Genomic DNA, 12,464 nt, shown 5'->3' with positions numbered 1-12,464 from the left:
CAAATCACTCACTCATACTGACTGCTATAGGAGATCTTGATTCAGCTATTCACACTAACAATTACAAACTTACACAGCAGAAGGTAATTTGCCTCTTTAAATAAATCAACAGAAACAGAAGTCACAGTCAAACTATACTACTGCCATAGCCATTACAACATAGAAGCCTCTAGAAATGTTTGAGAGATTCACGTGAAATATAAAAACTCAAGTCCTTTTCCAGTAGTCAAGAAATTTTGGGCAGAGGCACAGAATAGCAGGTTGCTGCTCTGTTCCAGTCTGAAGTGACTTTTCTTTTTATCTATAGTTCCCAAGCTGCTTTTATGGGAGGATCATCTTCTACATTTCCTCTCTAGAAATTAGAAAAAAAAAAAAAATACCCTTACAGGCAAAGTTTGAAGTGGTGGTACAAGAACCTGTGTAACTCCTTACGTACTCAGGCAGGACTACATAGTTTAGTGCTGGATCAGGACAAATATGCCTAGGAGATTCTGTGCTAGCTAGCCAGTTTTAAATAAGCTTAAGTCACTTAAAATGCCTCTGTTTATAAGTTATAAACAAAACATTATCCCTCTTCCCCCCAATAAATAGAACTATAAGTCACAGATATAGCTTGTGTACATAGACATAAGCTACCTTCAAGTCTTGGTGCCTTGAAGTTTTGCTAGACCTACTCTATATGAATTTCTCTGCTGTGCGAGTTTACACAGCTTCTCAGTTTTCACTATTCCCCAAGAATCTGGGGTTTGGGTACTAAAAGCTATCCTATAGTCACATCCTTATCTAAACCCATACTGTCCATTTATCCTTAAAGTGACAAAGATTAAAATTATATTATCAAGTAGACCAGAGAGATACAGCTACGATACCAATAATTTGGACTAAGTTTAAGACCTCCCCAAGCTTGCACAATAAAACATCTGAAGCAAGGTACAAGCAGCCTTGTATTGCAGCACGACAGTTATTTCTAAGCTCAGTACCTATTATTATCTTTTTACATAAATAATACATCTGTGACATATGCTTCAAGAACAAGTAGTATCCAAAAGAAGTTACATTTTCTTTAAATAAATTAAAAAAGTATAATGCCACATGAAAGTAGATTTACACATAAAACCAAACGTAAGTTACTACACAAAGTGCCTTATTTGCAATAAGGGAGAGGTAGTATCAACAATCAATGCAACACATTTTGCGACTTGACATGATTAAGTCTCAAGTATATGTATTTTTGTTAATCTTTGAGTGCTCATATTGAATTCATAATCTTTTCCAGCAGTTTTCATTAAGGAATTTTTTTCTTGTACTTTTACTTCAATGGCCTGTTCAAGAAGTTGCTGAGGAAGTAACCTGCTTTTGTAGTGTTATGTGACCTATCGAGTGAAGAGACAAAAACCCCACTAACACTATTTGTCAAGTATTAAAACAACATAAAAAAAATTGGAACCTTTGTCCAGTTTGGAATACATAGTTCTGTTACAGAAGACTTTAAACAAGGGATTCAGCACTGTAGAGCTCAAATACAGAAAATCCCTTTTGTAAGTAGAAACCTTACCCAAGTAAGGCATCTAGGGCAACCTCCAGAATGAAGATGCTCAAGTTTAGGGTATTTTTTTTGCCCCCCTCTTTTTTTAAAAAACACTTTAAGCCATAAATAGAATAAATTATACAGTTAAATAAATAAATAGATGGGTTTTTACAACTCAGCAGATCGTTCTTTCAGTAGTAGTGTGGGATTGATGTCTTCCATTGTTGTTTTTGAGGTACTAACATTAATGGTTGCCTCTGTGGGTTCAGGATTTAAGATGTGGAAAGCTGTGAAGGGACAGCCTTTCACATTGTTGCAGATGAGCTTCTGTAAGGATGCAGTATTGATTATTTCAAATCCAACTTTTCCACCAAAGGTGCTAGGCTTCCAGTACTCAGGGGAGCAGATAGCATTTCCCATGAGTCCTTTCAGAGAGAATGGTGCTCCAATCTCCACCATTGTTTCACCGAAGATGGCACCTGGTCGTGGCTTTTCTACAAGAAGGCCTGGGTACAGCTCCATAGCATCAATGTCTCCATAAAGCTCTTCCAGTTCAGCTGCCATTTCTTTTTCTCCTGTAATTGATTAATAAAAACCGTAAGTGGAAAAACCCTATTTTCATTTCAAGACTGTCCTGTTCAAGCCAGTAACAACACTGTAGGGCTCTTAGTAATTTTAAGAAGAGGGCCCTTGTTTGATAGAAAGGATGAACACTGTTACCTGTAAGTTCTTCAAATGATTTGAAAGGTTTCAACATGAAGCGTTTCCTGTACTCATTCAAGGACTGGTATCTCATTTGTCTGCTTTGGTCAATTGAAGCCTTTGCTACTTTCTGTACTGCAGCAGGAACGTTTTTCCCACCAGCAACCTATTTAATAAAGATGAAAAGTAGTAAGATCTCCCAGTAAGAGTAGTGATGAAGTTGTGCCTTTATAGTATTTGATTAGTCTTTGATAGCTTTATCTTACCCCCTTGTCCCACCCCTAGTTTACATTTCTGTTGGTTCACTAGCAACTTCAGAGAGTACCTACCCTGCCAGCACTTTGCTTGGAGAAAGATTTCACCATATGGGAAAGGCCATGTTCCAGCATTATGGAGTTGTTGTAGAGAAACTGCTGGAAAGTGTACTCCTGGTCATGTATTTGGAAAGTGTCAGGCAGAAGTGGGTGCCAGTGGTAGAGAGTATTGAATTCGGCTGCAATTCTGTTCTGGTATTGAAATCGCTGGTTGAACAGCAGCTCAGGATCAAACTTGAGTTTGAAGTGGTAGCCACTCAAGTGTTGTACATAGTCCTCAATAACAATCTTGATTGTTTCTCCTGTTGGTCAATGAAACAGAAGAGAACATTGGTACCAACTGCCTCACAATATTTAGGTGATTCCCCTGCTCAGAGAAAATACCATTTCTGAACTGTTCTTAAAAAAACCCCTCCAGACCTATAATTAGCAGGGTAACATGGTCTTCAACATTGTTATCTCTTCTAGAAAAGAATTCATCTATTTTACATGATTAAGGGGTGAAGCAGTACTTCATGATTCCAAAATTTTTTTGCTGTGGTGGAGAAGCATTTTCTACAGGCTGCTTCCCCCACCCCAGATACACTTCCTTGTATGTTCCACAGAACAACACACATCAGTATCTACATAGTGTTCAATTATACACTACTCTCTAGGGTGGATGTAAGGGATAATGAAGAAAGTTGGTATCTGAAAGCAACTTTCAGCTTCTGAGCTGCTTAATAGCATTGCCTTGGTTTACTGTTTCAGCCAGTTTGGGCAAGGTCTTTTCAAGCTTAGTGTACATCAGAATGTACAGAAGGCTAAACACCACTAACAGACAGACAAATATGCAGAATTACATTTTACATAACTTCCTGAACATTAAACAAACACAGCTGTTCTTTTGAAGCATACCTGAACTGACCCAACCCCTGGGAAAAAAAAAAAACCAAACCAACAACAACACAAAAAATCCACACAAGATCCAAGAGACTGAGGTCACCTAGCTTTCCATGCTTTCTCTGAGAAATGAACCTTATCTTCCTGCTTTTTCACAGCTTTCAGTTCTGTTTCCATTTGATAAGGGAATTAAGTATCACTTAGCTCAGTTTTATTCAGTTCTCTCTTTAATATAGCTATACAGGAGGAAACTGTATCTCAATACAATCCCAGTGACAGGTCAGGCAGGCTCAGATGCATGCCCTCATGTGCCAATTTAAGTAATAGCTTTGCCTTTTACTACACCTACTGCATCGGCAGTAGATAACAGGTAGAATTGTCATGCACAAGAGAAGGTTAGAGTTGCATGTAGTAGAAATGACACTCACCTATCAATATGAGTCTAGTAGTTTGGAACAGCTGCTCATCATCCCACTCTGGGTGCTCCTGTTTCAGGATGTCACAGACCCGGTTGTGCTCCCTCAGCCATATTGTAGCATACATCATCAGGCCTGGGACCAAACCAAACACCTCTTGCCCAACAGAAAACTGCAAGTGTTCTGGTATGTGAGGAGGGTAGATCATCTCTGCCTGAGTGTCCTTCACTGTTGGTGGATACATTTCTCCATCAATCATCTGCCAGGGGTAGGGAGAAAGAACAAGAGACTTGTAAGCCATGATGCTCTGAGTTAACTTGTGTTGACTGTTACTACCAACTTTAGGCTTACACTTTAGATCAACTACACCATGCACAGATCACTTGTTTTAAGAAGTATGTGTCATGCAGTAAGAAGGCAGGGATTCTGAAATAAGACATACCTGGTATTTTAGCTTTCCATCCTTCAGAAGTCTCAGTTTAAGTTGCCTCTCCAGAGTCTCTCCATAAATATGGTTTAAGTCAACCTATAAAATAAAATCATTTGCAACATGAAGCCAGCTCACATTTCTTGCTATTTTAGGATATGTCCCACTTCTATGGATGCCAATAGGAGTTCATCCCTTAGACGTTTACCCTTTAATTCTATTATTACCTTTTAAGTATCATGCAGTGATATTTAAGATGAAGCCAAATTATTTCCTGGCAACTACAGCCATCTCTGCATAATAGTAAGTTTTTAAATTGACTGGCAATTTAAAAAGGACTCTGTTTAAAGTGTCAGCAGCTTTCTATTATGCAGAAAGGTCTTTATATACACACATATTTTATTGCTTTGTTTCAGACATACACATTGCTTATATTGAAGAACTCTTTGTCCAAAGGTTGCCTGTTTTATAGATAAAGATCCTAAACCAAGTCTGCTTTTGAAGTTCTTTTTAAACTCTCTTTGATTAGCAGCAGACAACATACTTTACAGTGCTGGGTACAGCTCTTTGCAACCGAGAAGTTCTAGGTACTCAATAGACCTAACATGCTTTAGGTGGTAACAGATTCTTGGGAATAATAAAAAAGTCAAAGATCGATATGTAGATATTTTAACCAGAACCATGTGCTTTACATAAGTGGTTCTGACCCAGGGTGAGATGCTGCCAGGTGCTAGAATTTTGCCTAAGCAGAAATTAGAGAGGAGATAAAGCCATTAGTTTCTGGCAAACAGTGCTGCACAGTATGTGCACTGGTATTTGTATACCCTGACAACCTGCAAGATAGACCTTTATTGCTACTGAGCAGCTATAATGCTAAAGTACTGTGTTCAAGTTACAGAGCTATGATCATACCCCATGGCCGAGACCTCTGGTGAAGCCAGGTCCTTTCTTGTGGTCTGTCTTGAAGAACTGATGAGTGAAGTGTTGGGCAAAGAATGTGAACATCACATTTGTACCTTGTGGGTCAGGAATAAATTTTTTCCTTAGCAAAAACTTCTCCACAATCAGCTTTGAATCTGGGAGCTCTTTCTTACCTGCAAGAAATAGTGAAATATTCCAGACAACTATGTTTATGCAACACTTAATTTTGTTCCTAACAAAAAGGTTTAAAACTGTCAATAGATTATCGAGGGATAGCAGCTTCTGTATAATTATTTTCTTGATTTTGTTTGAAACTTCTAAATTCCTCAGTTTTAATATGTAACTCAGTGAGAGCCAGCATAGTTTTCTTTTACGTCTTTACAGTGTATCCAAACCAATGGCTATTCTTACAGTAACCTACACTGAAAAAAAAGCTATAAAAAGCAGGTCTGGTGGTATTTTCCAAGATAAGATACATAGAAATTCCTAGAAGTGAACATTATGCATCTGGTTTATTCCTTACCTTTCACACCCATTGGTGTTGGACAGTCAAGTCCTACTGGTGGAAGGCTTCTTGTGTAATAGGAAAGGTTGGAATAAGCTTCCCAGTTTTTGTAATTATAATCACTATTGTAAGTTGGTGGGCTGTCGATCAGGTGTGATCTTGCTGAAAAAGAATATTAAAAATTGTTTGGTTGTTTGTTGGCTTGTTTTTTTTCCCCAAGCTGTCTCAAAAAGTCATAAGGCCATATCTTTTCCATGTATTCTGGAAGAAGCTGTATTCATTGAGAAATTACACACATATAGGCTACTGATGGTAAATGGGATTACAGTTGCTGAATAACAGTATTGAGTCTCTGATTACTGAATACAGCTATTAGTATGAGTAATTTAGTGCAAAGTTTATGCTGGCAAAATCCTGAATTCTATTAGAGATCAGAGCAAAATGCATCTCCATTTCAAAGCATATTTCATACAATTCTGCATCATGCAGAAATCTCAAGTAGAGTGTTTTTACTTCAGTGCGATTTAGGTTGCTGACTTTATATACAGACTAATCAATCATCCTGGAGTTCTAGGAATGAATTCTGTCAGTTAAGAGGACTAGAAGAGAGAACTCATACTTACATGTTAATACATATCTCATAATAGCATCCCGTAAGAAAGGTATGTTGTTGATGATATTCCAGGCTCCTTTGAAGTGGGTGAGGATGTAGTGGACAGTATTTGGTGAAGGTTTCAATGTCAGCCTCAGCCACGTGAAGAATTCCGCTGTGAGCATTAATGAAAAGATTATTGTAAATTAGCTATTGAGGATGACCTGCAATACTGGAATTTAATTATCAAATTTCAGTTCCATGAAGAGAGATTTAGGATACTTACGTGTTGTACAGTTTTCCCCATAATACCCTGTCCTTGTACAGTCACATTCATACTGATCAAATCCTGTTGTCATACATACTCCTCTGTTCTGACAAGGGTTTGAGCAGCAAGGGTTGGCTGGAATGAAACCAAATGCTCCGATTAGCATTTTATATAGCTATGTCAGTATCCTTATCTCACTAAGATAACTTATCAAACTTAGGCAGGCAATATCCTGAAGTTCAATGCTTATTGGAAAGATAGAGACCTCACAATAATTCAACCTACCCTTTAAGCTGCTACGGATAATTGTTATTAGCAAAAGCATAGGAGTTTTTTTTCGTGGCAACAATAAATATCCTCAGAAGCGTTGGATTATCTAGCAAGAGGCCTAACATACTTTCTACCATATAGCAAGCATAGGAGAAATCACAAGAGAATACAGAACATTAGAAACCCCTATAAATTTTAATTCATCCGCAGCCGAAAAGAAATGCTCATCGATGGCTTAGATCAAGATTCACTCGCCGCCGAACGCGCTCCTGCCCCCGTGAGGGGAGGGAGAGCACTCACCTGCGTGGCTGGCAGCTAGGAGGACAGCCACCAGGGCGCACAGTAGGATCATCTCCCGGCGGGGCTGTGGCGGGGACTCTTGCTGTGTCTCAAGCTCTGCGGGTGCTCGGCGCCGAGAACCCAATGCCGCTCCCAGGTAGGCGCCCGCCTATTTATGCCTGGCGCGGCCAGTGAGTCACCCGCTCTGCGCCCGCCCGCCGGAAACTATCACGAAATCGGGGATTTCGCGCCGCTTCTCGCCGGCCCGCCCCGCCACCGCCACCGCCCGCTGCCACCTGCCGTGGGCCAGCCCCCGGGGTGCCGTCACGCTGCGGCGGGGGGCGCTGAGGTGGCGGCGGGCATGCGGCGGCCCCGTTCTCTTACCTCGGGTAAGGCTCAGCCGCGGAGAGCCGCGGTCTGCCAGCCGGGAGCAGCGGGGGCTGAGGGGAACCCCGGGGGGTGGGGAGGACCCTGCGGGCGACCCCCGCCCCCTTTGAGTCCCCGGTGGCTTTGGGGAAGAAGAAGAGGGGGAGGCGCTTTCGCGGAGGCGGCTCCTCAGCGACCGGGGTTGGCCTGTCGCCGTCGCCGCCGCCGGCGTCTCCTCAGGGCAGGGAGGCGGGAGCCACCCACGGGCGCCCCGGGGCTGACGGCGTTTCTCGGCGGAGCGACACGGGTGCGTGGTGTCTAGAGAGGTGCTGAAATCCCATCCCCTATTCCCTCCTCCCCCGCCCCCCAAACTACCCCTTTTCCGAGTAATGTTTCTTAATGCCTGTTCTCGCACCTGCCCGCTGTCGCCCCGTTTCCTCGGGAGAAAACGCACTTTTCTGACTGAAAAAGTGCCGTGAAAACTGTCACCCTGCAGGAGAAATCTAATGGTCAAAAGGCACGGTGCCGTTAGTATCCTGCTGACTTCCTGGTGCCCCCCCAGTGTGACACAGCACTGAGCACTCTGGGGAACGTGGGGATTAGCTTGTTAACGAGGTAATTTTAATATGTACATTAAACAAGTGGTTGGAAGACTGCTTTTCCCCATATGCATGGAAGGAGGCTCACTGCAAGACTCTTGTGTTGCAAATGGATGTATGGGGAGAGGGGGATTAGAAAGTAATACTGAATGTATTTCATTTTATTTCTAGGTACGTTATGATGATACCAAATCCCATTATTAGGCATCTTATTTTGAAATCACCAGTGACTTCTCTGCAGGCACTTTTGCTTTAAAGTACCCCCCGCTGGTCTGTATAGTTGTTCTGTAAACAGATATTTGCTCATTTCCGTCAGATTTTGCCATCTGAAGATTCTTTACCTTTTTGTCATAGGTTATTTATTTTTTAATCAGTATGTTCTACTACTATTTCTAATCTTCATTGTGCATGGAAAATGTCTTATGAAACAAGTAGAATGTAACGTAGTTGTGTAATTCTCTACAGCGTGGTGATGGGGCCTTGCAGCAGTCTTCCCATTGCTTGTACTTTCTCAATGTCAGTATTAAACAACAAAAAAACCCCATTGCTGTTTCACTAGCGATATCTTTTGAGGTTCGAAGCTGATGGTGTTTAAAATTGCAAATCAGTGACTTTACAGAAAGTGGAATGGTCCAGATTAAACAGAATCTTATTTTTGGCCCAGAGCTGTGTTGTGGTTAGTGAATAATTCGTATACATCAGCAGTAGGTCATCCTGGATGTTTTAGAGGATAGTGTACGAATGTCTGTAATCACACGATGCTTCTGGCATAGGAAAAGGCATATATTATATATTTATATATTTATATATTTATATATTTATATATTTATATGCATATGTGTAAGAATACTGGCTTTGGTCATACACTTGAAGCAGAGGATAGCTGTCGGCAGCCTGTTCCTGTGTAAAGCATAAGTCGCTGCAGGTTGCAGCTACATCTAAGTCTTGTAACTATTACTCAGACTTATCAAGTGTGAAAGGGGAATGTTTTATTTTTGCACTATGAGGGGTCATTAGCCAAATTGACTAACACAACACACTGGTGGAATAGAGTATAGAAAGGGATGTGTGGTAAACACAACGGTGTAGATCAAGGGTTTTGCTTTGTAGAGTTTAAATGCCCATTTTACAATGATTTTATTCTGTCTTACAAAGTTTTTATTGATGCTGTTAGATAATAAATTTTTACTGAAAATACTAGGTGAGATACTACATTTCAATAAGGATCGCAGGAAAATGTAAATGCAGAAAATGTTTCTAGGGTGTAGAACCAGCAATGTTAAGGGGGGAAATGAGCTAATTATGTGCTGCAAGAGAATTACCCCTAACATGATACTACAATGCTAATTATGTTATGATTTGGAGTACCCTGAGGATATAGGTAGCTGGTATTGCTTAAAGTTTTCAATTATTATAAATAACCAATGTGCAAACTGAGCAATAGAGCAAAACTTCAGCCTTGGCAGATGTTTCTCCTTAGGAAGCGGCAATTTTTGCAGCTGAAAAAACAGTCAGCACACTTCACCTTCCACCCCACCCTACATATGGTACAGCAGGAGCTCTTTGCAAGTCTGTTTTTGGCTGGGGAACATCAGTTGCACACCTGATAGCTGCAGTATAACTGGATGAATTCTTTAGCTTTCCAAGATGATGGAAAATGGGGGAAATATGGTAGTGCTGTTTTTTATTCAAGGCTGCCCTTCCCCCTTGTTGTTTTGGGACTGTCTATAATAAAGAACTGGTTATATGTTGGAATGGGAATTTCTCTGAAAAGTTTACTGTGGCAGATTTCACCACCAGGTGGAGATTTTATGCATCAACCAACAAATGCCATTTTTGGGTTTTTGTTTTTTGTTTTTTTTTTGCATATAAATCATCTTTGAAAAAAAAGACCAAAACCAAAACACACACACACACACACACAAAAACCAACAGAAAACCCCGCCACCAACCAGTGTTATTTTTACTTCTGCAATAGTCATTTAAGTACCCTTTTGTCCAAATGAAAGCAGCCTGTTGAACAAATGTAGCTAATTTTATGTTTGCTGAAATTTCTGGAGGAGATGATTCTCTGAAAACTCTTTGTTCCTTTCCTATTTTAGGTTTAACTGCCTATGGAGGTTACATATATAATATATCGAATTCGCACTTCTGCTGAGATCAGGTTATTGCTTCCCTAAGGTGAAGTATCAGGACAGTATTGACAGAAGATACAGCAACCCGTAAGGGTCAACATGCTTCAGTAATGCCACTAAAAGAAGGTGAGGTGGAGCACCAGGCAGAAAATGTTGTCCCATGGCACTGGTGCTACTCCATTTTTGCACTGACTCCCGTAAATATAAGGCAAATGCCGTTGTTTTCATAATACAAATTTTTCAGAGATGGCAGTTCTGTGGGAGGGAGCTGAAAGCTTTGTAAAGCCTATCATGTGTCCTCTTGCAAGGTATCAACAACCTTTAAGCACATGTTTCTAAGAAAGGTCTTTCCAGCAAATACGTTACCCACTCCCCCAGTTTATTTACATTAATATTATCATGTAGCTATGCTTCAGTGGGAAAAATTAGCAAATTCTTCACTTCTCATAAATATTTTTCATTATGACTTGAATGAAGAAAACCAAGTTTTCTTTATTGCCAGCTGGCTACCAAACTTAAACTGTGAACTCTGCTATTGTGATTCAGTTCTCTGGGATATTTTTTTTAGCAGAGCCCTTGTTTTTTTTTTCCCATGCAGCCTCAATATGTTCTGCATTTCTTATGTAGACATTTGATCACAGTTAGCTCTGAGAAACACGTCATGAGGTTTTGTAGCTGCTTTACAGAAAGAAGCATCAACTGACATTTTATGTGCTTTTTATCTTCTCAGAAGTTGGTTGTAACTCAGGGTAATTGCTTCTGTTATGCCTCTTATAATAAGCATTGTATATCAAAACAATCAAAAGGCTATCTTTCTGTGGAAAAACTCCACAGAAAATCTGTCCTTATACAGATTTGCAAATATTATGTTCCTCATTGCAGATGCTGGAATTTTCTGTTAACTACTTCCTGCTTAACTTTTAGCAAATTCTTTCATCCAGTCTCACACTCTTTTGTTCTGCAGCTGAAAGCTGGCCTGTTGTTATGCAGTTAATATCATGCTTTGTAATTTTCCATTGCTTTCCAGCACAAGGACTTAAACTGGATAAGGGAAACTGTAGTAGGTTCTACTGAGTAGAAAATAGTTATCTCGTAATGCGTTTTTACATAAAACACCTCTTAGGGTATTGAAGTTAATTAAGTTTTATTCATTAGTCCCTTTTCTCATTCAGCAAAAAGATATTTATTTTTTTTCCTACAAGAGCATTTACCAGATCAATTTACAACAGTGAAAAAAATGCTGGTCCATCTAGTAAGCTCTACTAAGCAGGGTTTTATAATGTTTTCTGAGAACTCATTTCATAAGGTGAGATGTCTTTAGTCACTACAAGAAGTCCACAGATCCTGCAGATACAACATACATTCGTATCAAATGCTTAAATATAAGACGTGAACCCAGGATGTGATACAAATGCTCCTTTGTCACGTAGTTGAAACTCAGTCTTTTGTTATGGAGGTGTGTATCATCTCAGATACAATCACTTCCCAAAGGAGAAAAAAGGAAAAAAAAAACCTCCTGCAGCACTTTGGCATAAACTGCATAAAGCAAACTATAATAGAGTTTACTGAAGAGAAGATTGAATCTAAAGCCACTTAAAACATCCACATACGTAACTACATACAGTGCATATAGTTATATGTTATCCACATATATAACCATATTTATAATGATATATAATGATAAATTAACTGTATTCACGGAATATTATCAAACACTCAAAAGAAAAGAAAAAAATGAAGCTGCATAAAATTAGCACTGCTTAAGTGCAGCTCATGTACTTCTAATGTAGACATTTATCTGATGGGATGCTAAGCTGTTTCCTGGAAGGCTTTGATGTGTGAGGCTATGCAGAGGTATAAAATTCTGTGGGCAGTTACACCTATGAAGGTATGTGATTCCCAGTGATTATGCAGAGATGGATTTATTAACTCACAGTTCATTGTAAACTTCTGTCCTTAAGGCAATTCTTAATAGAAGTTTGAGGAAATTTTTACAATGTGAAGTACGTAAGTACAACATTTCACCATTTTTCACTCTCTTAGCTATGGATGAGTTTTCATCAAGGTATAATATATTGCAATAAATTTTCTATGTGTGAAACTCACATGTGAATAATAATTGTGAAAGTGCATGCATACAGTGCAGTAAGACTTTGTTACGGCTTTCGCATTTTCAATACATTATGGGATTCTGATGATTAACAGCAGGATCTCACGAGGTGGATACACCCACCATGTGTATAGTAACATTCAGTGGAGA

At 39.8% G+C, this 12,464-nt stretch overlaps 1 protein-coding gene across 1 annotated transcript; it reads right to left on the bottom strand.

Annotated features, from left to right (window-relative positions):
* Positions 1-363: 363 nt before the first annotated feature.
* Positions 364-7,279, bottom strand: PTGS2 (prostaglandin-endoperoxide synthase 2). Its single transcript, XM_005147107.3, has 10 exons — positions 7,126-7,279; positions 6,574-6,690; positions 6,319-6,462; positions 5,714-5,857; positions 5,182-5,363; positions 4,285-4,368; positions 3,855-4,101; positions 2,560-2,846; positions 2,249-2,396; positions 364-2,103 (listed from the first exon to the last, which is right to left on the bottom strand). Exons 1-10 carry the CDS (start codon positions 7,175-7,177, stop codon positions 1,697-1,699), a joined length of 1,812 nt encoding a protein of 603 aa, XP_005147164.1. The 5' UTR covers positions 7,178-7,279; the 3' UTR covers positions 364-1,696.
* Between the last annotated feature and the right edge of the window lie 5,185 nt (positions 7,280-12,464).

Source organism: Melopsittacus undulatus, chromosome 6 (assembly GCF_012275295.1).
Source record: "Melopsittacus undulatus isolate bMelUnd1 chromosome 6, bMelUnd1.mat.Z, whole genome shotgun sequence".
NCBI classification, from domain to species: Eukaryota; Metazoa; Chordata; class Aves; order Psittaciformes; family Psittaculidae; genus Melopsittacus; species Melopsittacus undulatus.
Note: the sequence above shows the minus strand (reverse complement) of the source record. Positions and strands in the feature narration are given on the sequence as shown.

Excerpts from the sequence above, each read along its gene's own strand:
- PTGS2 (XM_005147107.3), bottom strand. The coding sequence starts at position 7,177 with ATGATCCTACTGTGCGCCCTGGTGGCTGTCCTCCTAGCTGCCAGCCAC. Across the intron at positions 4,369-5,181 it reads CCAGAGGTCTCGGCCATGGG|GTTGACTTAAACCATATTTA; the intron begins GTATGATCATAG and ends TTTATTTTATAG. Across the intron at positions 4,102-4,284 it reads ATGGAAAGCTAAAATACCAG|ATGATTGATGGAGAAATGTA; the intron begins GTATGTCTTATT and ends TACCCCTGGCAG.